The sequence below is a fragment of the Typopeltis vanoorti genome, chromosome 5 (assembly GCF_054136105.1).
Source record: "Typopeltis vanoorti isolate ZY-2024b chromosome 5, IOZ_Tvanoo_1.0, whole genome shotgun sequence".
Lineage (NCBI taxonomy): Eukaryota > Metazoa > Arthropoda > Arachnida > Uropygi > Thelyphonidae > Typopeltis > Typopeltis vanoorti.
The window spans coordinates 149,600,883-149,626,175 of NC_143553.1; the positions used below are offsets into that span (position 1 = coordinate 149,600,883).

The 25,293-nt window shown below is 35.5% G+C and overlaps 1 protein-coding gene across 1 annotated transcript in view; it reads right to left on the bottom strand.

The window, feature by feature from the left end:
- Positions 1 to 25,293, bottom strand: part of Cand1 (Cullin-associated and neddylation-dissociated 1) — a 414,848-nt gene that overhangs the window by 285,234 nt on the left and 104,321 nt on the right. The window contains exon 7 of the mRNA XM_090392833.1: positions 21,405 to 21,503. Within this exon, the coding sequence (XP_090248959.1) occupies positions 21,405 to 21,503 (99 nt within the window). The remainder of the gene's footprint in view (positions 1 to 21,404; positions 21,504 to 25,293) is intronic.

Below are 25,293 nucleotides of genomic sequence, written 5' to 3' on the forward strand. Positions count from 1 at the left end.
GTCAAAAGAATTAATGTCCAATCCTCGCCTTTTCAAGCTACACCAATGATGGGTTTCCAGTAGAATGAGCAAATAAAGATGAGATTCATGTAAAAAATAAAAACATCTGAAAAGTGAAAGGCAGACCATAAGATGGCCAATAAATAAGTAGATCCAATCATATGTTCCTGGAAAAATGTCAAGAGTGACCACAAATTTTTCCAAGACTTGCATCCACAGGTGGGGTAATCCTGGCTGGGAAGTCTGCTATAGAATGATAATGATGGAATTCATATTGGTGATCACTTAATAAGTTAACTGTTATTCATTTTAAAAAGAATGAGGTAATAGAAATAGGATGACTGGGGGGGATAGGCTAAATGTAGGCTAGCTTTTATACTGTGGAATGGATGCCAGCTGGGCATGAAAGCATCAAGAGATAATATAGGATGGGAGAGTTCTGAAACACAACTTAAGGGAAATAGCATTAGGTCCAGAAGACTTTTTTGACGTTATGCAAGATTCATTTGATGTCTTTTTTTTTATTTTTCAGTCAGATTATATCACACAAACACATCGTTTTAAATAAACATGCTGTCTTGAATATACCAAACTTGATTCTCACAAAAGGGGGCCTTTTGTTTTCATAATTCACAAGTATTCTCTACAGAAACATTCCGTATATCTCAAGTCAAAAACTACAGCTTTCATTGCCTATAGCACTGTCCATATAGTTATGAAAACCATCAATACAGCCAAATGCAACTTTTAAAGGGCCAAATGCAGAAACTTGTCATTGCTCAAATGACAGTTTTCTCATACTTCACTGAGGCTGCAACTTCTCTCCTGTTATGTTTCCATCTTTCTTTCCCATTCTCATATCACCACTGTAACATCATCCATAAATAAGGTTGACCTCCTGGCATCATTCCTTATCTCCAACTGTTGTATAGATGACATAGGTGTAAATCACTTACCACTATACCAGGAACAGTTCACTGCATGCCTTCTCTGATTATTTGAAAGAGTCAAGAGTTAATGTAGGATGGGCGAATTCTGAAGCTCCACTTTTACATACAGTTTGGGGTTACAGGAAATACCATCAGACCCAGAAGACTTTTTTTTTAACATCAAGGTTAGTTATTCAAGATTCATCTGATGTCATCCAGGCAAATGATCAGAGAAGGCATGCAGTGAACTGTTCCTGGCATAGGTGGTAAATGATTTACACCTAAGTCATCTATACAACAGTCGGAGATAAAGAATGATGCCAGGAGGTCAACCTTATTTTTCGACGATGTTGCAATGGTGACATGAGAAAGGGAGAAAAAGATGGAAACAAAGCAGGAGAGAAGCTGTACCCAACAGCCTCAGTGAAGTACGAGAAAACTGTCATTTGAGCAAAGAAGTTTCTGTTTGGGCCTTTCAAAGTTGCATTTTGATGTATTGATGGTTTTCATAGCAGCTATTATGGACAGTGCTATAGGCAATGAAAGCTGTAGTTTTTGACTTGAGATATACTGGATGTTTTTGTAGAGAGTACTTGTGAATTATGAAGGAACCCCCCCCCCCCCATTTGTGAGAATGAAGTTTGGTATATTCTATGTGTATATTCAAAACAACATTTGTGTGATATAATTTGACTGAAAAAAAAAGATTCCATGTTTTTTTTTGAGAAGCAAAAAGAAATTTAGGAGCCTTACCTCTTGAATAGTCTGGATGTAGGCTTCATCATCATCATTATTCCATTTTGTAAATTCTACTCACAAAAGGTTATAAATTTACAGTACATCAGTACTATAGAAAGATAAGGGATAAATAAATTGAAAATCTTGATCTATATTATTATTATTATTATTAGACCCCCAGGGAGTCAAGGACTCCTCAAGGGAGGCTATACATCACCCACACCAGCTGTCATATCCTCTCTCAAACTCATTCACACTAGATACACTCACTACTTCAACAGGCAAACTGTTCCATTCACTTCCAATTCTATGATAGAAAATCTACTAGCTCTTACCCCTTTGTTAAATGCACACAAACTTACCTACCACGGATGCCCTCTTGTCCTTTCCCCACATTCCATATAATAAAAATTTTATCAACCGATATTCTGACCTCAAAAATTTATAGATCTCTATCATATCATCTCTCCTTCTGTCTACCAGTGTTTGCGGTCCACATACTCTAAATAAATCTGTCCTCGTAATGTACATTCCATAATCCCGATATCATCTTTGTAACTTTTTGCAGCCTTTCCATAGCTTCTTTAAACCTTTGGAACCCAGGAGAGACCAAATCTGTGCACAAAAGGTTCAGTTGTATCAAGGACTTGAGGAAAAATGACTTCCACATCCTTACATGTCAATGTTCGTTTCGACATTGCAACTATACTCTGAGTTGTATTTGCAATTTTTGTTATGTGACCTTAGAACATCAAGATCTCTAGCCTTATCAATTACTTCAAGCATAATCCAACCAATATAATATGCTGTTGGATATTGCATCACATCAAAATGCATAACTTTAATGCTTACACCAAATTCAAATTATCCTATAAATGCTGTATATATCAGTAGCACCGCAGATTGCCCTGTTTACTTTTGCATCATCAGCAAATAATCGAAAATTTCCTGTCATGTCCTTCTAAATATCATTAATGTAAAGATTACACAAACAATGGTCTAAGAACTTATCACTGGGGTACCCACTGGTCACCGCTCGCAAACTCACATCCGCCATATACCATTTTCTGATATCTGTCAGCCAGCCAGCCACCCACTTAATCCAAGCCAATAGATTATATTCCCAATCTAATATTCTCCAGTTTATGCAACAGATTTTCATATGGTATCCTATGAAATGCCATAGCAAAGTCAACAGCTTCACAACATATCCATTCCCTTTATCCAGCTCAGCCATAACATTATTATAAAACATAAGAAAATAGCTTATATTTTATAATTATGACATGACCTCCCTTTAGCAAACCCAATACTGTTCCTTGTTTGTCCATTTGTCCACTCATTTCAGTATGCAAGTTCTTACCAACTTCTCTATAATCTTCACAATCACTCCAGAGATGATGATATGGTGACAGACACATCATACCACTCTCGTGCAATGAGATTATCATACATTTTTTCCATTCTTGTGGGATCCATCCTGAGCTAAGACTCAAATGATACAAACATGTCAAGGGCCTTGCCAGTTTTTCTGGACATTCCTTTAGCACATATGTTAATATCCCATCTGTCCATATTGCTGAATTCTTATCCAGGTTATGCAACAGCTCTTCAACCTTCTTCTCATACACCTCTAACTCTTCATCTGGGTATCTTAGCAAAGTGAGCACTCATTAATTGAACAATCTCATTAGCTTCTGACACTAGAGTACCATCTGTATTCAGTAAAGTTTTTTTTCCATATTCATTCTTTCTTCTACTTGCAGCATAATGATAAAATTCTTTTGGCCTGTGCAGCCAATTTCTTTTCATACTCTAGCTTAGCTTTCCATACCATACTCATAACTTTTCTGGTCTGCACCTCCCCTTACTCTTATTCTCCAATATTCCCTTCCACATTATCTTCTTCTTATGGATTACATGCTTAATAACATTGCACATCCATTTCATTCTCACCCTATTTGTTCTTTGAACTCTAGAGACACATTCAGATACTGAATTAAGTACCTTTTCAAAGTTTCCCATGAACTGCTGATATTTTTACATTCAGTAACTGATACCACAGTACCAAATGGTGTAGTCTCATAATTTGAGTTTGTCATAATTTCCAGCTTTGCAGTTCAGCATGTAAGGTGTCCTGATTGTTATATCCTGGCTACTTCCCAGGTTAGTGCTGCATGATCACTGTGACCAACCAGTGTCAAAACAGTCACATCCTTAATTGAGATACCTGATGCTATTATGAAATCTAACACTCTTTGTCATTGAATTAATTCTTTCACATGCTGCTTGAGAAAGTTGTCTCCCAAGAAATTCTCCTTTGTGCTTATGAGTTTTCTCTGCTACCCAATTTTCATCCTATTAGCCTCCACTTCACACCATATAGCATCAAACTCACTGCTACATGGGACATTATTAATATTATTGCTTTCACACATTTTTCTACCCAACTAGACTCAAGTCATATGATATCGTTAATAGTACTCCCCCCACCCACCTATCTCTTCTGTCATTCCTAAAAATACTATAACAAGCCCATTATAAAATTGTAATAACTCACGAAAACAATAAGTATAAAAAATGAAATTGGACTATATAAAGACGATTAACCCTACTGTTTAATTCTCTTTGTGCTGTTGTTATGCCATTAATTTAGGCCACAATGTATTCATCATACAAACAAACTAAACCACTTTGTTTGCAATGCTCCTGGCACCTGTGTATAGATATATCAGGTTACCTTCTCACTTTTTTGTATACTCTGTTTGGCTTGTGGGGCAACTATCTCTTTTCCATTCCCAGGCAAACTCTAAACACCTGAATGCAAGTGTAGTGCATCCCTTTAGCAGATACATAACAATGCTAATTTTCGTATCACTATTAAATCTGCACATCCTAGCTGCTGAACTCACACTAATATCCTCAGCATTGAGTAAGATGACATAGTAAGATGATCTAGTTACTCTGACTTTCTGCATTAGGTTTCATTCCAATATATCATTTTTCTAGCCACCTGATTCCAAATTCATTCAAGTGCAGGCCCATCCCTCTTATACAACTCTTTCCTACCATCAAACTCACATTCATTTTTTTCTACACAGCTTGTGCATTGAATCATTTACTATCATAGCCCTCCTGAACTCATTGCTATCGTATCTTGGTAATAAACCAACCATTTTTACTTTCTCACTTTTCTTTCCTGCTTCTATCATCAAGCCTTTCATATTTTATCTCATACTATATTTATCGTTATTTAAGTCATCAGTTCAAACAAGTACTACCATTTCCTTTACTTTTCTTTTCTGTTTTGCTATTGCCTTTGTTACAAATCTAACATACATTTAAATCAAATCAAATAATTAAATTTGCCAAGCACAAATTTAATTATTGAATCAGCATACCATATTGCTTCTTTTTTTCTTCTTTTCTAATCAGTTTATCTTATTATTATTCATTCATAACATATGAAACATGTAACTTTTTCCAAGTCACTTCTGGCATCCAATAAGTAGGGTAATGGTATTGAGTCTTTACCACCTACTGACATTCATAGGTGAACCCCAACTTGTGAACAAAACATGTTCTTGGAAATGTGCAAGATGAATGCTGGAAGTTTTTCCACTTCGTTATACTATTATGAATTAAGAATATAAGAAATTATATTCTTGATTTAATCCTTTATCCAAGTATAAGCAAACAAACTTTGCACCTAAAGTAATCTCGGGACTGGGCAACTCGTATATAGAAGCTAATGACTTCATATCACTTTCCTTAGTATCCCATAATACAAAGCACATATCCTTACAGATATGTATAATTTTGTTGGAAGTTTTTTTTTTCCCCCACTTGGTTAGACTATAATAAATTTAGTTTAATCCTTTACCCAATTGCAAGAAGTAAATTCAGGACTGAGGCAACTCGTGGTAAAGATGGACCAAGCTCTCATCACTCCTTGTCTTAGTATCTCCCATAATGTAAAGCCCATTTCCTTGTGGACATGTATAATGCTATACATTAAGGAAAGAGCCACTACCCAGACCGGTTTTGACCTTTATTGAGGTCTCGTCAGTGGGAGCCAGACCCAGAGGTGGTGATACCAAGGTGGAAGCAAGGGAGAAGTCATATTTACCTATATGAGGTGACAAAAGGTGTCTCAACTTATTAAAATACTCTGGATTAGAGATAGATGTTGGAAGTTTTTCCTTGGTTATACTATAAATTAAAGATGCCAAGAAATTATATTCTTGGTTTAATCCTTTATCCAAGTGTAAGCGAACAAATATTGCAGCTGAAGTAATGAAACCAGTCCTGAAATTACTTCTGGTGCAAACTTTGTTTGCTTACACTTGGATAAAGGATTAAACCAATTCTACAATTCTACAAATTAAACCAATTCTACAAACAGATAGAGGGGACAGCCATGGGTTCACCACTTTCCCCACCCTTGGCCAACTTCTTTATGGAGACCTTTGAAGAGAAAGCCTTAAACTCAGCCCCACAAAAACCTACCATATGGCTTCGCTACGTTGATGATGTGTTTGCTATTTGGCCACATGGCCCAGATTCACTCCTCTCCTTCCTAACACACTTAAACAACCAACACCCTAGAATCAAGTTCACCCTGGAAAAAGAGGAAAACAATAACCTCCCCTTCCTAGACACACTAGTCACCCGCCAACCTGATGGAACCTTGGTTTTCTCAGTTTATAGAAAACCCACCCATACAGGCAGATACATTCACCAACAATCCCATCACCCCCCCTCACAACAATATGGAGTTATTAAGACACTATTCAACAGGGCAAAAATAATCTGTTCAAATGATCAAGCCCTAACCACTGAACTAAATCACATCCATGACACTTTCTCAGCCAATGGCTACCCCCCCAAAAAAATCCAGAGAATACTTAACCCAGTGATCCACAACCCACCACCCCCTCCCCTTCACAAAAAAGATTACTCTAAATCCATCACCATTCCCTACATCCGAGGCACCTCAGAAAAAATCAACAAAATCTTAAGAAAACACGACTTAACCACTTGTTATAGACCACACAGAAAATTGGCATCCCTTATCCGCTCCACTAAAGACCAACCACTCCCCCTAGACCTACCTGGTGTATACCAGGTCCCTTGCAGCTGTAAATTGTCTTACTTTGTCCAAACAGGCAGGACAGCAAATATCAGAATCTCAGAACACAAGGATTACATCCGATTTCACCAGTACAGCCACTCTGGGCTTGCAGACCACGCTCTGGATACTCGCCAGAGAATAAGATGGAAGAAAGCCACAGTCATACACCGCAGCAAGTTCAAGTATGAAAGACTATTCATGGAATCAGCCTCAGCCCTTAGGAACATGCCAAACCTCAACAAATTTGGGAAACAATTATCAGAAGAACTTCAGCCCAAAGGCCAAGAACCACCAATATAGCCCGCCAGGGGGCACCACCAGGACTTTAGGAAAACGTTAGCTTCCTAGCTTCAGTTCTCATTTGCTGTTATGTAGTACCTGTGTGCACTTGTCTTTGTAATAAGTTCCCAAGAAGATGGCAACGTGATGTTCGCCGAAATATCGGAAAGTATATATTAAAGTTTATTTAATTTATATTTCTAGTATATGCTGTCAATTCCTTAAATATTAGTTAGTATACAGTTTTATTAAACATTTCGAAGCATAGCTAAACAAAAACCTAAACTAATACGTTAAAAAAAAAGCTTTAACTTTGCAGTCGCACCCAAATACACGTGTAAGGTTTATTTTATTTGCAAAGTAAAAATGGCTCTTTACTTTCTACCGTAACCTGTTGCTAATGGTATCAGACTGAAAATGCAGTTCTTTTTTCTTTTCATCATCATCAGGAAATCACCATCATCATCAAACCAGACAAAGGCAATAAAACAGTTACTGTGGACGCTGCTGACTATGTATCAAAGATTCTACTATTGCATTTGGACTCGTCCGCTTATGCTCCATTAGACCACAATCTGATTTAGGCCAATCATAAAGAGAACAATGATCTTTTATGTAACATACTCAATCTGACATGCAGATTTAAAGAAAAAGTTGAAATCCATGCATCTATTAACCCCATGACTTTACATGGTACTGAAAGCTCACAAGGCAGACATTCTTCTTCTTCTTCAACCAAAAGTGAATGGAATTAACTCACCTACATATCTTTTATACAAGCACATTTCAAATTTAATTAAAGACCCATATTCGACACATTGATCTTTCATGAAGAACTTACTTTATCCAGAAACTATCTGAAATTGCCATCAAGCCATCCTAGCTAGTCCCGATATTGTTTCCTTGTTCACTAAATGTCTCTGTAGATGAAGTCCTAAAGTTTATTAGATAGATTGCTGTCTCCACCATGTGCTGATTTATGGAAATTTTGAAAAACATTTTCTTATGTCAACAAACTTCAAGCATTCAGTCTGGTGGAGACCGTTTCACTATATTTTCATCATCTGTAAATATAGTACTGCCCATTTAAATGATTTCTTTCCTCTATTAACTCATATCACCAAAAAATTAAATTTGCTTTGGAACCAGAAAGTGAATGAAGTCCAATTCCATTCATCTATGCACTACAAAAACTGGACAACATTCATAAACTTAAAAAAAAATTAAAAAAAAAAAACTTGTACAGAAACAGTTATTCTCTAATCCAACTCCACATTAAAATCCTGATATTCATTACAGGGAATCAGTTTCCAATCTTCACATCAGTAGATTTTCTATCAGGATCACTAATTCCCCTCGATGAATGCTTATGATATCAGGATGGGTTATAAACCTGTTCTGTCTATGTGAAATTGACTCTGCTCTGCTAAAGACAACAACCCAATCTACAAATATCCTGGGGTATATGGAATTTCATGCACTTGTGGCCTTTCATATAAAGGTCAGGTTTTGAGAAGCTTTGAAATAAGACAAAGAACATGCTGGAAACATCAACAACAATAGAGAAAACAAGTTAGGCTTTGCTTATCATTCCCCCCCCCCCACACACACACGTCAGTGAGTAGAACAAGAACTCTACATCTATAAAAGACAACTTCATCCTTTCAACAAAAGAATCTACTGTGATCATCTCTGCACATGGCATTGCTTAATAGGAATCAAGGAAAGATCCTGCATGATATTTGGAAATGGCTTATCAATCTATAAGTACTTCAATTTTATATCTAGCTTGCAAAGAATTTTTATTATCAGTTCAAATAATTTTGTTAATAAAAGTTATCTAATTAAAATAAAACTCGAACTGTACTGACAGTAGATCATGTATAATCTAAATCCCAAATAGCCATAGCAGTTGTTGTTTGCCTAGATGTCCAACTGCAGGGCAAAGCCCCCCCCCCAACCTCTCCTATCCTTGGCCACTCTTGTCCATGTGACATGGAGCCGTTTTTCGATATCACCTCTCCATTTTTTTCTCTGTCTTCAGGTTTCTGACTCTTTCTCTCAGCAGCTACTCTGTTGCTCTCTTTGACCATCTATCATCTTGATATCTTGCCAAGTGGCCTGCCCAATCCCATTTTGATTTCCTAGCTCACCAAATGACGTCTTATTTTTGTTAGGTCTCTTAAGTTCATGGTTAAGAATTTAGGGAAACACAACACATGTGTTAAAATAATTACTTTACTTAATATTAGGAAAGTAATCAGAAAAATACATATGTATAAGGAAAAAAAACATGCTACTGCACTTTACAAAGGTAAAATGAATCTAAGCTGCTTATTAATCTTTTATCTAGCCTGACCTCTGGTGGGAAAAAAAAAGGTTAATAATATTAAAAATTTTTTAAAAAGTATAAAATAAAATAAAGTTTAAAAAAAAAAGTAAATATAAAAATAAATTAAAAACAGAACTACAGTAAACATTTCTAGTCTTCTTGTAGTGAGATATCCTTTTGGACTTGTTCTGGTGCTATAGGGGTTGCAGATGGGTCCTCCACATTCTTGGAATGATTAGTCCGTCATTTTTGTTCAGGTTTGGACTGTGTTTTAGCATTTCACAGGCTTCTTTAAATTTTCTCTCAAACCAAGTTTTGGTGCAGTGTAGGGATTTGGTGCCTTTCCAGTCAATTCTATGGTATGTTTGGAGTGTGTGGTCTGATAGACTTGTTTTTCCTACCTACCCTACATAGGGGAAACAGGATGCACTATCTCAATCAGAAAAGACGAACACAAACGACACATTAAATACCTCCATTATGGAAAAACAGGCCTATCAGACCATGCACTCCAAACATACCATAGAATTGACTGGAAAGTAATCAAGTTCCTGCACCATACCAAAACCTAGTTTGAGAGAAAATTTAAAGATGCCTGTGGAATGCTAAAATAGTCCGAACCTGAACAAAAATGTTCAGTTTTGGACAGTTCAATCAAAGAATGGAATGAGCAGTCTGTGAACAGAATGTGGAGGACCCATCTGCAACCCTTATAGCACCAGAACAAGTCCAAAACGATATCTCAATATGAGAGGACTTTAGAAACGTTTAATGTAGTTCTGTTTTTAATTTATTTTTACATTTACTTCTATTTTAATTTTTTTTTTTTTTTTAATTTTTTAATATTATGAACTTTTTTTTTTCCCCACTAGATGTCAGGTTAGATGAAAGATTAATAAGCTGCTTAGATTTATTTTACCTTTGTAAAGTGCAGTAGCATGTAGCTTGCTCCTTATACATGTATTTTTCTAGTGATGACCTCAATACAGAGTCAAAACTTCAAACAAAAGTAATTATTTTACCACATGTGTTGTTTCCCTAAATTCTTAACCATGAATGCTGATCACCATGTAATCTTAAAAGAAAGAAAGGTCTCTTAAGTCCTTGTTTCTTATTATATCTAATCTGAATACTCCAAGTAAGCTCCTCTCCATTGTTCTTTGGCAAACTTAGTTTTTTTTTTTTTTTTTTTTTGTCTGTGTAGTGGTTAGTGACCAAGTCTGGGAACCCATAAGTCAAAGTTGGCAGGACAATCATATCTGATAATTTTCTTTAGACAAATAGGGACGTTTCATCCAATGCTTCATTCCCCAGTAGCTTATTCATCAATTCTACACTGGATTTCAAGGTCAAAGCGACTTGATGGAAATCATTTGTCCTAAGTATTGATAGTTCTCTACATATTCTATTATAGTATTATCAACATCAATGGGAATATGTTCATGGTTTGTCATTATTTTTGTTTTATGATTTTTTGTTAGATCTATTTCCTTGCTTTTTATGCTTAATTCATTGATCATCAGATTAAGTTGAGAGCAATGTTCCCTCTAAGCTGTGCGCATGTGCACGCGCACACGTTTTACAACTAGCGCACAAAGCAAAAAATATGAGCACACTAGATTTTCAAGATGAAATTAAAATTTATTAATTAAAGAAGTCCCACCTAAACATTAACCTATAAATTCTTTAAAAAAATATGGTAACTCGGCAACGCTCAAGCCTATAACCTCGCATTTTTTATTACATTCTCTAAGTTGCACAAAACTTATAAATTATTTAACAGTAATCCTATTTGAGGCTAGCGATTTAATGCCAAAGTGAAAGGGGGGGGGGGCTTAAATGTGTAATTTTTAAGTAGCATATAGAATGGCACGCGGTTTGTTAACATCTCAGGCCTGACTCATGGAAAATTCCCAAACGTGATTGGCTGATCAAATTAGTTCAAGATCATGATGAATTAAAACAATGGTTTCATAACTTTAATAAAAATAATTAAATACTTTTAAAAACTTAAATTACAGTACAATTAAAAATATTGTAGCATTTCAAAATTCTCTAATTTTTAAAAGGAATTTTAAAATAGTAGACTAAATAATAACATTCGTGTACATGCACTGAGATACAACCAAGTTAATTAAATGTAGCCTCTAGGCATATCTTTTAGCTCATGTTGCCCTCAGCAATGTTTAGTGTTGGTTCAGCTTTCGCCTTGCCAAGTTATTCAGTGAATAGTGTACATTTGTAAATTTATAAAAACAATAAAAAACATTCTTCAAATAACAAAATTGCAAAAAACTGATGCACTATGTCAAATTCAAAGGAAGCAAAAGGTGTGAAGCGAAAACGAACTGCTAGCTGCTTTAAATGTGAATGGCTGGATGAAATAGTGTAAACTGCTATGGCAAAAGCTCGTGAGTTGATAAACATTCAGCTGTGTGAAATATTTATGTATGATGCTACAACTGGTGTTGTTTGTATTTATTGTCGTGATGCAAAGGTTGCTGGGGATTTTGCTAATGGGAAGAAGTTTGATGTCACTTGGAAGTTGGACTTTTTGAAATGTCGTTTGACAAGTAAAATACATCTGGATGGTGTACACAAACTTAGGCAACAAAATTGTTCATTGCCAGCTACAGGAGTACTGCATATGCTACATGAAAGTTCAGATGACCGAGAGAGAAAACGATCAAACCCAGAGAAGATTAAAGTTCTTATTTACAGTGTCTTATTAGTTGTTAAGATGAATAACACTTTACTTTCAGTTCAACATATTAATGAACATATGGAAAAGTATGTTCAACTCCAGGACAGCTGGCAAAGCAAAAATGATGCGTATGAATTTCTGGAAACAATCAATTTAATTGTTGAAAATGACATGTTTGAGCAAATTGCATCTGCAAATTTCCACACCTCAACCATTGATGAAAGCACTGATATAATTGTTAACAAATGTCTCATTCTCTATTTTAAGTTTAGACCTAAAGATTGTAATGAATATAAAACATATTTTGGCAGAATAATTCAGTTGCAGGCATGTGATACCTCCATTGTGTTAGCTATTAAGCAGTTTTTTTTTATCAAGAAAAGAAACTTGATCTCCAAAAAATGGTGATGTTTACCTCTGATGGAACTGCAGTGATGCTGGGCAAAGTTAACGGTGTCGCTGCAAAACTTAAATTAGAAGTTCCACATCTTGTCCAGCAACACTGTGTAGCTCACCGTGAGGATCTGAGGATCTGTGATACGTGGAAGGAAATTAAACTAATCAGAGATATTGATACATTAATGAGAACAGTGAACACACTCTTTTCCCATTCCACAGTGAAAAGACATGAATTTAAAGAAATTGTCGAGGCGTCTGAAAATGAAGCTATTGCCTTCAGACCACTCAATGAAGTGCGGTGGCTATCCAGACATTTTGCATTACAGGCAATAATAAACTATGAGGGACTGATCACATATTTTGAAAAAGACAAATCAAATGATCCCGTGGTTAATTATTGTCACAATAAATTAACTAACGCGACATTCAAAGTAGCTGTTAATGTTTTAAGTGATGTTTTTGAAGAAATGGCTTCCCTGTGCAAAATCTTACAAAGGAGTAACCTTACACCACTAGACAGTTATCATTTTGCCAGAGGGAAGATTAACAAAATCAGGAATCAGTATTTAGAAGGTGATGCTTGCTGGAGTGACAGAGTAAATGCTTTACTTAAACAAGAAGAGACTGAAACAGTAGATACTAGGCCCCTGTTAAATTTTATAAATTGTTTATGTGCACATTTAGAGGACATTCTCATCCCTGAGAATGAGATACAAGAATGGTCAGTGTTTAATATCTCCTCTATTTCACATTGTGATTTCTCATTTGGTAGTGAACATGTTAATGCCCTTTGTCTTAAATATCATGATTTTCTGGATGATACTATAGAAATAATTAGTCAGTTTAATGATTTCAAATTTTTTGTAAAGAAAAAATGAAATGCAAAATGATATCAAATTTTACACAAATGGTTGTATTTGCTCTTCAAAATGACCAGTTTTGTGATTTGGCAAAGTTGATGGATATTGGAGGAACCTTCTTTGCATTTAGTGCAGACTGTGAGCGAGGTTTTATTTGAATCAAATAAATTTGATTCAAATAAAATTTGAATCAATTTTATTTGAATAATGAATCAAATAAAAAACCAACTTAGAAACCGTTTAGGAGAATGTCATTTGGATATGCTAATGAGAGTGAAAAGTTACCAATTATATGGAAATTCAATTAATTTAGATAGTGTGTATAAAGTGGGTGAATGCCAAAGATGGAAGAGAGAAAAAATAAAGAGATAGAAGCAAGAACTAAACAAGAGATGAAAATTAGTAACGGACTCATTATGAATGTTTAACAAGGTGAGAATTAGTAATGGGAATATTTTATTATGCATGTTTAGAGTTATTTGCAAAGTTAGAAAATTTAATTAAAGGTAATTAGTCACTAGTGTTATCTTTTTTTTTTAACTTTATTTCTTACTTCTAATCTGTTAGCTCTGTGATTGATGTCACACAACTTACTTGGTGATGGTAATAATACACACACTTAGAATCCTATCTAGTACAGTCGGTATCATGTTGGCCTCGTATGCGCGAAGTCCCCGGATCGAGTCTTGCCCGAGGCTTGTGAATCGTGATTTCTGACTGTTTACTGGGGAGGCTACTGCCGTGTGTGGGAACACAGTGGGGAGTTAGGGTGACCTGGCTGACGTCCCATTGACACCAGAAGGTAAAGAGTGAACTAAAATCTTTTAACTTTTTCTGCTTAAATGATTAGTATGGTGAACTTGTATGGGTGTGCACATACTTTTCAAAAGAAGGCAAATTTTGCACACACTCACAGCAAAAAATTAGAGAGAACATTGGTTGAGAGCCATCTTCAGTAAACAGAATGACATCATTCACAAAACAATTGTTTAATATCTTCCCCTGAATATTAATACCGTAATCATCCCAATTCAGGTCCCTGAAAATGGCTTTGAGGACTGCTGAAAACGTTTAGGAGCAATGAGATCACCTTGTTTCATGCCTTTCTCCATCCTAAAGACGTCGCTGCTTCCCTCCAACCTGATAGATGCCTCAATATTTTCATAAATGGTTTGAAGTAGCTGGATATATTTTTCCTCGATTCACATCTTTTAAAGCACAGAAAAAGAGGGTAATGTTCTATGAAATCAAATGCTTTGTTATAGTCAATGAAGGCCATATATAAAGGTTTATTGTATTCTAAATATTTTTCTACTGTTTGATAAGTGTGTGTAGATGGTTTCTTGAAAACCTGCTTGTTCATATGGTTGTTCAGAATCCAGAGGTTGAAAATTCTTTTGAGGATTATTCTTGTAAAAATTTTACAGTTGTGTGATAGTAAACTTATAGGTCTGTAGTTGTTTATATCTGATTTCACGCTTTTTATGTGAAGAAGAATTATTTCTGATTTCAGCCATTGAATAGGAAAAATCTCATCCTTTAGGATTCTATTGTACAGTTTAAGTAATAATGGTAATAAGATGTCCAACCGATATTTGAAAAGCTCTGTAGGCACTTCATTTGGTCCTGGACACTTATTGTATTTCATTTCATTGATAGCAGTTTTGATTTCTATTTCTGCTATGGGTGGAATATTGACATTTTCCACATGCCCATTGTTGAGTTTGATCCAATTATACAGCTTGTATAAAGGTCTTTGTAAAAATCATTGGTGATGCCTTGAATTTCTTTTCTATTGTTTGTTGTGTTTCCATTTTTATGTAAAAGACAGGGAATCCATTTTTTGCCTTCAGAAAGGCCATTTTAGCTATTTTTAGTGAGGTTCTATTTTCTATTGCCTTGGATATTTCACTTGTATTGAATTTTCTCAAATCATTTAGGATTTCTATTTACAAATTTTCAAATTCTGAAAATTTAATCTTATCTCCCAATGAATGTAACTATTTTTCTTTAGTAATTCTCTTTCATCTATTAATATCTTAGTTTTTTTGAGCGATCTTATCATTCCTCCTGCCAGTAGAGTTATTTAGAGGTTTAATTGAAGACTTAATAATAGTTTCGATAGAGTTGCAAAGATCTTGAAGATCAGTTTCTGACTGTCAGATTTTGAGAAGCAAATCGCTTTTGTCAAATTTTCTTTGTATTTTTCTTTTAATTGGTCTGTTAATGCAATGCACTAACATTTAGCTCATTTGGTTTGATACACTTGATCTTGATTTTCTGTTTTCATAATGAGATCATTCCTCTCACCATTCTATGATCATACTAAATTTAAAATTATTAAGCACCTGTACATCTTCTGCAGCTTTTCCCACTAAGTAGGGGCGCTGCTTGTGGTGAGTCTCCTCCACAACCTCCTGTCTTGGGCTGTAGCCACATCCAAGTTCTTCATCCTCAAGTCCTCCTCCACCATCTCCTTCCATCTCTTCTTTGGCTGTCCACGCTCCTCCACTGCACATCCATCTGCATGACCTTTCTTCCCACATACTCTTCCTCCCTCCTCATCACATGACCAAACCATCTCAACCTTGCCTCCTGTATCTTTGCTCTTAAGTTCATAACTTTCACCATTCCCCTTACATAGTCATTTCTCAGATGATCCTTTCTGGTCACACCGCACATCCACCCTAAGCATTCTCATCTCCACTACCTCCATCCTGCTGATGTTATTTTTCCTCAGGGCCACAATTTCCATAGCATACGTCATAGTTGGTCTCACTACTGTCCTGTAGATTTTGCCTTTAAGATTAATCAGCACCCTCTTATCGCATAGCACTCCAGCCATCTCTCCCAGTTCCTCCATCCCACTTCCTTCTTAGCCTCACCATCCTCTTTCATTGTTGAACCTAAGTATCTAAAGCAGAGGTCGGCAACGCAGTGCCCATGTGCGCCATGGCGCACGCAGTGAATTTTTAATGCGCCCTCAGAGAAATTATTGTAAACTGCTTTCGAGCTTGCAGCAGTAATTTTGCAGAGTAGATCGCAGTATATCTGAGACATACATTCATTACTAGTGTGTGCTAAAATGCAAGAAAACAAAGAAAAAACTACAAATATAATACATGATGGTACAAATTAAGTGAATATTGAATCCAACATTATTTCATAGCAAAATATAGAAACCAAGATTTTCGTGCCAAATATAGTAGGGTAGTGAGAGAGGTCGCATTGATAACTAGATGATGTCAACAACTCAAACTACTTATTATCAGAGGTCTCTCGTCCACTCGCATCTGATCTGACAGATACATGCTAATTGTTAATATGAATATTCTTGAACGATTAAAGAATATTCATGTTAACAATTAGCATGTATCTGTCAGATCAGATGCGAGTGCCTTGCTTTATCAATCATAATGGCAAATGTATTTGTTTATTATGCAAAAATAGTGTGGCTATTTCTAAAATAAGACATTTGAAAACCATTCATGCCAATTGTAATTTTAATTATTTAAATCAGGAGAAGTCGGCAACACAGCGCCCGCGAGCGTCATTGCGCCGCAGTATTGTGCCCTTCATATTAAAAAAGGTTGCCGACCATTAATCTAAAGTCACTGACCTTCCTGATGACATTTCCTTCCAGCTCCGGATCTGTCTCCTGGCTGCCATCCACTTTGCAACACATATACTCTGTGTTACTTCTGCTCAGTCTCATACCTCTCTCTTCCAGTACTTTCCTCCAACTTTCCAGTTTAGCTACCACTTCTCTTGAATCTGCACACAGCAAGATGTCATCTGCATACAACATAGTGCAAGGTGCATCTTCTCTCACCTCCTCCGTCACCACCTCCATCACGATATTAAACAGGAAAGGACTTAATGCTGACCCTTGATGCAAGTCAACTGTCACTGGAAAACTTTCTGTCTCTCCCAGGCAGGTTCGAACTCTTGACTTCACATTTCTGTACATCTCCTGCATCAACCTGGCATATTTCTCCGGTACCTTCTTCTCCCTCAAACACCTCCAGACTTCTTGCCTTGGCACTCTATCATACGCTTTCTCCAGATCAATAAAAACCAGATGTAGCTCCCGTTGCTTCTCTCGAAACTTTTCCATCATCTGTCGTAACCAGTGCTGAGCTATAAGGGGCTCGCAGGGACTCGGCCAAGCTCTTTGTTAAATTTTTCTCAAATTTGAGAATCCCTTGTTCTTCTTGTTTACTTTTTTTATTTTTCAAAAAAAAAAAAAAAAACAATTTTTTGAAATATATTAAGCGACAAACTCATAACTATCATAAATAAAATATTATATTTATTGTTACTACCATTTTAAAAATAAGAATTCACTTTTGGTAATCGCATATAAATAAATAGGACTATAAAATAATGCCCCTTGATTGGTACCATTGATTATCACTTGAAGTAGCATTCAAACCAGTTTTAACTTATGGATCTGAGAGCTGGGTCAGAAGTAAAACACTTGACCAAAGACTGGAGACTTCAGATATGAGAGTCCTGAGAAAGATTATAGGCGTGAACAGATGGCATCAATGGCAGTATCATATTAAAAACGAGGATATTAGGAAAGAACTTGACATTGTCAGCATCCAGGAATGCGTTAGCAGAGCTAATCTCAGGGGGTATGGTCACTTAAACAGAATGGGCGAGGAAAGATTAGCAAAACAAGTGTTCTCTGCCAGGTTGGCAGGAAAACGACTGAGAGGAAGACCAAGATATAGGTGGATTGATATGGAACAAAGTGCTTTAGACGATAGAAATATAAGATCTGATAATATTGGAGTGTTGACAAGTAACAGACTGATTTGGAGGAAAATTGTAGATAGGAAATTAATAATGATGTAAAATGCAGACTATTTCATATATGCGATTATAAAAGATTTTATTCTTATTATATTTTGAAAGTTAAAAAATGTTTTTCTTATGTAAGATAAATTAACACAGATGATTGTGTGCAAATATTTCATGTTTAGATCATGAAATATTTGTTTAAAAATGATAGCCTTTACAGGTTCATTGTCCCCTCATACTTTTTGATTGGTATTTGTACACAAGCTGTATTAATAAAATTTTTGTGTGAAATGCGGCTTTTTTTTGCTCGACGATGCGAGCCCTTTGTTAAAATTTCCATAGCTCACCACTGATTGTAACCCAAAGATAGCATCTGTCGTCGATCGACCAGGCATGAAGCCAAATTGCTCCTTTGCAATCTCCACCTCCTTCCTCAGTCTTCCATCAAGAACCCTCTCTAGGATCTTCATTGTGTGGGACATCAACTTTATTCCTCTGTAATTCTTACAGTCTTGGGCATACCCCTTACTCTTGTAAATGGGGACAAGAGTGCTTTCCCCCCATCCCTCAGGTATATTTTCCTGTTGACAAACTTTAATTAACAGGTCCCACAGCAGGTCAATTCCCTCTTCCCCTAGTGCCTTCCATGCCTCCAGTGGGATCCTGTCAGGGCCTACCAATTTTCCATTCTTCATCCTCTTTATAGCTTCCTTCACTTCCACTCTACTAATGTTCAGCACCATCCCCTCATTAGGCTCCCCATCTTCTCGGTGAGTCCTTACATTTTCTTCATTCAAAAGCCCTTCAAAGTATATTCTCCATCTGTTTCTTATATCCTCATCCTTCCTTAATACTCTTCCTCCAGAGTCTTTGATCTGCCTCACATGTATGATGTCCTTTGATGCCTTATTTCTACATTTTGCCAATTGATAAATCTTTCTCTGTCCTTCTTTTGTTTCTAGTTGGTCATAAAGGTCTTGATATGCCATGGCCTTCGCCTGTGCAACAACTCTTTTGGCTTCTTGCTCTTCCTCTCTGTCCTCTTCCACTCTTGACTCGTCCCACTTCTGCTTTGCCTTCCTATTAGCTGTCACTGCTTCTTGAACGTTATTATTCTACCACCAACTCTCCTTCTGCTCTCTAATCTTTCCGGATGTTTCACCAAGCAATAGGTGCCGGTCCCAAGCCCGGATAAATGGCAAGGGTTGACGTCAGGAAGGGCATCCGGTCGTAAAACTTCACTGCCAGCTCTAGAATGATCATTAAGCACCTGTACATAAGTAGGTAAATAGGCTTGTATTTAGGAAGAGAATGAAGTCAATTTTCCTCTTGCTATTACCATTAGGAGAAATATGAGTCCCCCATCTATTAAACTTCTTTTTGAATACTTAATTCATTATTGTTAGATTATAACTTGCTGCTAAGTTAAATAATTATCCCTGTGAATTTCTAGAACCATAGCTATGGTCCCAACACCTGTTTGTCCTGTTGTGACGTCCTTAATCCTATTATGGCATTGAAGTCTCCCATGACTATTAACTCTTGTATTTCTCTTTGGAAATTATACTTGATAGATGATTATAAAACTCTTCTATTTCTTCCAAACTATGTTTTGAGGTAAGGGCATAATCAAACTTGAATAATCAAACTCTCTTCGTTTGAGTTTTATTTTCGGGCTTGCAATCGTTTCCGAGTGTCCTTTGAATTCCACTATATGTTGTTACCGTTTATTTTTTGTTATGATTCCCACTCCATGAAGATCCATGGTTTTGCCTTTATGGTAAAATATCATGCCAGAGTTTCTTTCAAGAATCTTTTCAAATAAGTGCCTGACTTCTGATATTCCAATTATATTTCATTTTAGAAATTTAAGGGCTTCTTCCAGTTCTAGCAATCTTTCCTCAGATTTAAGTGTTCTAGCATTTAGAGATTTTTCCAGTTAGTGCATCCAATGAAGGCCTTCCAGAAGGATTTGAGCCAACACTATCATTTCTCCTGGGAAGATTTGTCAAGTTCAGTTTTAGCCCTGGGCAGTGCATCTCTTCTTTTTTTCTCTTGGCATAGATTGAGGGGATATGGTCTAATTTCCCACGTTGACCAAACTTCTTGGGAGATGCATTTTTTTAGCTTCCTACCAGCTCTTAGATAGACTGGCTCTAGCATGAGGAACAGATGTCTTTTGCATTTGCCCCTAACCTGGAGTAGTCAGACACTGCAATGTTTAGTAGATAGTGGAAACTACAGTTTGAAAGGAAAGAGTCACCCCTCCTTGCCCTCAAATTGCTCTACTAGTACTGGGGGGGGGGGGAGTATGAGGTAAGAGAAAGTAGAGGAAAGAAGAGTAGAAGACCTGTCTACAGATATAATATACAAAGTATATACTGTAAGAAGTAAGATCAGGTCTAGCTCAGGTTTGCCATGCCCATACTCACCAATGTGAGTCCCTGAGAGCACTTGACAAATTTACTTTATCATTATGAATACATAGCAGTGCAATATATAATTTCTGTAGATTCTGCCAATTTGTGCACCTCATTTCCCAATCAATGAACATTCTCTCAGAACTTTTCAAATGATTTATAAATTCATTTATACATGAATCTCATTCAGTATGGCTTTCATATATGTTTTATATGAAACACACCTATATACTCTCACCTTTTCATATCACTTATTTTCATTAACTTTCATGCATTTCAGTTTCTCTTCTAACAAACACTAAGGATCTGTTTATCATTTAGTATGTAATGCTGCTACAAGTGGTCACTCAGCCACCAATAATAATAAAAGAAGGATAATATATATATATATATTAATCTTTTTTTGACTGACTGAAACCAAGAAAATAGATAAGTTAATTTAATGGAGCACATAACAGGTTTTGTCAAAACGACTTCTTCAGGTGTGGTAACACTAAAAGCAAATTAAAAAAAAAAACATAAAAACACTGTGCCATTATAATAACAGACTTGTAAACTGAATTTAAGTTTGAATTATATATATATATAATTTATCTCCTTTTATTGCAGCTGTATGAAAATATGGTCCACTCACCAAGCAAACTCAAAACTTTTCTAATAAGTAATGAAGTTTAACAGTGGGTAATCATTTGGAACTACTCATAAATACTAATACAGTATTTTAAATCACTTAAGAAATCTATATAAGAGCAAAAACATTTCACTGGTGGAAAGGAACTTAGATATCTAAGAATACTGACCAATTGCAGTTATTGAGCGTTTCCTAACAGCTAACCTTGGACTGGCTAACTGTGGAAGAAGAGCTTCTTGTATTGATGGATGAAAACTAATAAGCAAACCTAAAAACAAAGAAACAAACAAAAAAAAAAACTATACTTGATAATAATATTCAGGATGGAAAATTTATTTTATTTGTTAATCACTATAAAATTTGGCCAAAATAACTGAATAGCATATGGTTACTTTTCTAATTCAAAATCATGTTATCAGAAATGATTCTGTGCAGTTATTATATTACTCCATGATACATTTCAAAAAATTCAAGAATGGGAACACACATTATAGAAATTTTTATTGATAATATAAAATATTATATAAAATAATATCAAATATTTATTGATGAGATGTTTCAGACAGAATCACTGTGTTCATTTTTAATGAAATCTTAATTAAATGTAATTTAAACAAGTAACGTATAAGAATCAGAAAACTGCATTATAGCTGCTTAGGATAACAATTGCCTACATTGTTAGTACTTTCCCAAATTATCGTTTTTTTTTTTGGTGCATTTCTATAGTAGGTCAAATCCACATTATCTTTGAAAAAGTTAACCGAGAATGTATAGTACACTGACAGCATGGAGTTAGGAGAAATTTATTTTGTTCTCTATTTCAGATTATATCTCATCCTGGGCAATGGATTCTAATTAGACAGCCCATTTTCGCAGGATGGGATCAAAAATTCATAATCCAAATCAGTTCAAAGCTGTAACAAATTGATGGTGACTATTTAAAGATCAAGTATTTCACAACTTCACAGGAAAGTAGTGGAACCACAGCAGAAAGCCAAGATGAACAGTATCCATGGAAGTATTGATAGAAGAAAAATGTTGCACTCTATAAGGAATAGAGAGAATTAGTAAGGGTATCAAGCAGTTTAACTGCTGTCTAATGAGCCCAACATTTAGGAAGTTTTTGAGCCACCTCTCCAAAAATGGGAAGAAGGTTATATTGCTAAGCAATTCCAGAACTTGCATGAAATAAGAAGTTACTCACTTGAGTAACTTCTTGCATGAAATAAGAAGTTACTCAAGTGAGAAGTATATTCTAGAGCAAAAGTTCAGCTTTTTTTGGATGCTAAGGCAATTACACATGCAATATGTCTATATCACTGGTTTTTCAAAGGACTTAAAAACCCAGTGAAACTAACTAACTTATCTTTCTTTAGCCATTACAAAGATAAGTATATAAGGAGTAATTTGCTGTTGATATAATGTACATTAGTTTCATAAGCATTTACGGCTTAAGGCTTATTGGTGTGTGATTATATCACTCATACATGGGAGGCTGCAAAGCTTACAACAAATAAATTGGCTGGGAAATACACACACACACAACAATCTTTTTTTTTTTTTGAGTGATTAAAAAACCCTCTAAGTTTCTAAAAGGGAGAAAAAAAAAAAAAACTAAAATTTCCTCACATACTAAATGGGATTCAAACCTAGGTTCAATACTGTCCATTAATGGGCTGGTGATACACAATATACAGCCACTGGACAGTGTCTAGAATCAAGGGTTGCAGCAAAGCAGGTTTTAGCCACTTTATAAGCATATCCTCCCTAGTCAGAGCAAATGCCAACTAGATCCCTAAGCGATGACTTTCAGTGCCCAATGAAGCACCACTTCCCCTGCTTATTGAAGGGCATGAGGTGGCTACTGCCAAATTTGGTTTCCAAAGAAGGGTCTCCACTTTGTTCTTCCCTTTCTTTATACATATGGTGCTGGTAATGGATTTGTTGGACATATTAACACGCTATAATCAATTGAGACGATAAACTGCTTGCCTTTGAGAAGGTACAGCAGTAAAGCTGTTCTGCAGGCCAGCCACTAGATACATGAGACTAAACCTGATGGTAATGTATCAGGAGGCCTTTGTGACTGGCTGGTGAATAAACCTGTTTCTTACTCTCCAGTCTGTGCATGGAGAGAGTGTATGATGTAATTGGAACTTATACAGAGGAATACATATCATATACTTCAACTGAAAATTTGAATTCAGAATGAAAGGATGTATAGGAGAGTGGTTCAATGTTAATTCAGGTGCAAGGCAGGATACATAGAAAAAGGTAGACCTGGATCTTTATCAATATTCATACCAAATTTGGAACAGAAATTAATTTAATAATTTGTAGGATTTATTTTGACAAGTTTGGTATGAAAATTATTTTAGTACATAATATATCGTGAGTGGTCAGTGTAATTTAGAGCTCATTTAAAATTGATGATTTTTATCTGTTGTATTGTATTTTTCCTTAGAAAATTAGAATTTTAACTTATTTAGAGTAAATTTTCGTGTTTTTAGAATATTTAATGTCTTCATAACATATTTTTATTGTAATTTTTAATATTAAATACAGGTGTAAAATGGCACCAAAAATGCAGAAGAAACAAAATGCTAACAAGAAGGTTTTCTCCACTAAAGATGATATTGAAAATAATTTAACCTCTGAGATTGCTGGGCTAAAGCAGAGTATTAAACAGATGATGAGGGAACTGCAGAAAGTTGAGCACCACTTGGAGGAACACAGGAAGAATAAAAAAAGTTCAGCAGCAAAATGAAAAACAAAGCACGGAATCAGTAAGTTAGTGCATAATAACAAAAATCTGGTAAGTAAAGGCGATTATAAAAAAGAAGGATGTTATTTGGTGATTCTATCATAAAATATGCCATTGATGAGCAGGTTATAACATCAAGTTTTCACAGTGCAATAATTAAAAATATAATGCAGGCAATTCAAAAACAGAAAAGAAAAGTAAACGAGATTGTAATTGTAGTAGGCACTAATGACTTAACTAGTGATAAGTTCAGTATGAGAGAGGACATGAAAGGGTTGTTGGAAGAGGTGAGAGTGAACAGTGAAAAAGTGAAAATAGCAAGTATATTACCTCAATATGATAAAAATGAATTAAGAAGAAGGGCTATGATGGCAAACGATTCGATGTGTAGCCTGTGTAGAAGGAATGGATGAGAGTTTTTGGACGTGTGGAGTAAGTTTGAGGGAAGATTGGATTGGTATAAGAGGGATGGCCTACACTGTTAAGTAAAATGAACACAAAAATAGCTGTAATCCCAGGAAGACTCACCTTCACACTTCAACCTTTACATGTATCAATAAACAAACCATTTAAAAGATTTATGAAGGAAGAATGGATCAAGTGGATACAATCACCAAATTTTGAAGAAACATCTACAGGTAGGAAAAAGAAGGACACAATTTCACAGGTGTGCGAATAGGTCAAGAGTTTTCATGGAATGAAATGAAACCTGAAATAATATTTTCAAAAATATGGCATTAGCAATTCTCTTGATAGTACGGAGCTTATTATTTCAAGCAATGACTCTGTTTCTGATGAAGAATCAAGTTCAGAAAATTTTGAGAGTGAAGATGAATAAAGATTTGAAAAGAAGATGAAAAGATGATTAATCAAATTTATTAAATATTATTTTGTTTATATTATTAAGCCAGAAATCTGCTTTGTTAGTATGGGATCAGTATAGATGCCATAAAACCAAAGCTGTTAAGCAAAATGAACATAAAATTAGCTGTAATCCTAGGAGGACTCACCTCCACACTTCAACTTTGTATCAATAAACAAACCATTTAAGATTTATGAAGTGTGAAATGGATCAACTGGATACAATCGCCAAATTTTGAAGAAACATCTACAGGTAGGAGAAAGGAAGACACAATTTCATATATATTATTATATGTTGGAATTTTAATGATTTGATGTTTTTTTAAAGAATAATTGTTTTTTTATCTAATGAATGGATAATACACGCATAAAAATTTAAAATAAAAAAATGTATATTTACGTAAAAAATTTGATGCATAATTCATGCATCTCA